The sequence below is a fragment of the Danio aesculapii genome, chromosome 2 (assembly GCF_903798145.1).
Source record: "Danio aesculapii chromosome 2, fDanAes4.1, whole genome shotgun sequence".
Classification (NCBI taxonomy): domain Eukaryota; kingdom Metazoa; phylum Chordata; class Actinopteri; order Cypriniformes; family Danionidae; genus Danio; species Danio aesculapii.
The window spans coordinates 9,366,939-9,368,047 of NC_079436.1; the positions used below are offsets into that span (position 1 = coordinate 9,366,939).

The following is a 1,109-nucleotide window of genomic DNA, read 5'->3' on the forward strand; positions in this document are numbered from 1 at the left end:
CTTGGCCCCGGAAGCCACTTCTAGAGACGTCACACTTAACAAGCGGTTAGTGTTACCAAAAAAACTATATTTGCAATTGTAATCTTTAATTGAAATCTAAAAATACACTTCCTGTTTGTTTCCTGTTAAATTCTCAAACTGCATCTGCCTGAGGTATTGGGTGTGGCTAATATACTTAAAATACGTCATTCAAACTGTCAGTATTGACAGCGCTATGACAACAAACAAAAATGCTGAAAATGAGGTGTCCTAGGTTGTAATAACTCTCCGGAAAACTACTTTACTACATCCAAATAGCTTGCAGTAGAAAAAAAACAAACCAAGGCCAATGTTTTTTAATTTAATATTCCGTTTCTGATGCTGATAAGGAACTGTCACAATATGAAAAATGGTCGCAGTTTCCGGTTCATGTGGATTTTAAAGGGACAATTCACTAAAAAATGAGTACTTTATCATCATTTACTCACCCTTTACATGTTTATGAGCTTCTTATTTCTGTTGAAAACAAAATATGACATGAAAAATGCCAGAAACTTGCAACCATTAGCTATGTTTCCATCCACCTATTTTTAAGCATTTTAGATATGCGGATTACCAAAAAAAATTATATAAATGTATATAAAAAATATAAATGGCAAAAACTTTGAAAATACGCATACACTTCTTATCTAATAAAAGAAAATGTGCATAAGCTACAATGAAAACACATTTACCGAATAACTACCAGCATGCGAAAAAAAAAATATCATGTGATTTTGCGTTAACAGATCGTGTAATAACAAAAATGGGCCAGATGGGATGACATTAACAAACCAGCACACAGACCACATTGTAAAACATCTAAAATGTGGTTTTGGTGATTATAAATCCCTCACTCAAAGATCGTTATCACAGTGGTTAAGCCTTTTACCTTCCAGAACTGTCTTGAGCATCTGCGCTCCCAAAGAGAGGCCTACACCTTCTGAGGTGCAAGTAATTTACGTAAGAAAGAAAACGCCCACAGTGGCTTCTACTACTGTGGCAAATTACTTTTTTATAAATATATTTGGCACCAGTTTATCAGGAAGTGACAATATTGTTCTTTTTGAGTCATTAGATGGAAATGGTAC

General features: G+C 34.4%; 1 protein-coding gene across 1 annotated transcript in view; it reads right to left on the reverse strand.

The window, feature by feature from the left end:
* Positions 1-489: 489 nt before the first annotated feature.
* Positions 490-1,109, reverse strand: part of ddr2b (discoidin domain receptor tyrosine kinase 2b) — a 15,811-nt gene continuing 15,191 nt past the window's right edge. Inside the window, exon 8 of the mRNA XM_056464779.1 lies at positions 490-495. Within this exon, the coding sequence (XP_056320754.1) occupies positions 490-495 (6 nt within the window). The remainder of the gene's footprint in view (positions 496-1,109) is intronic.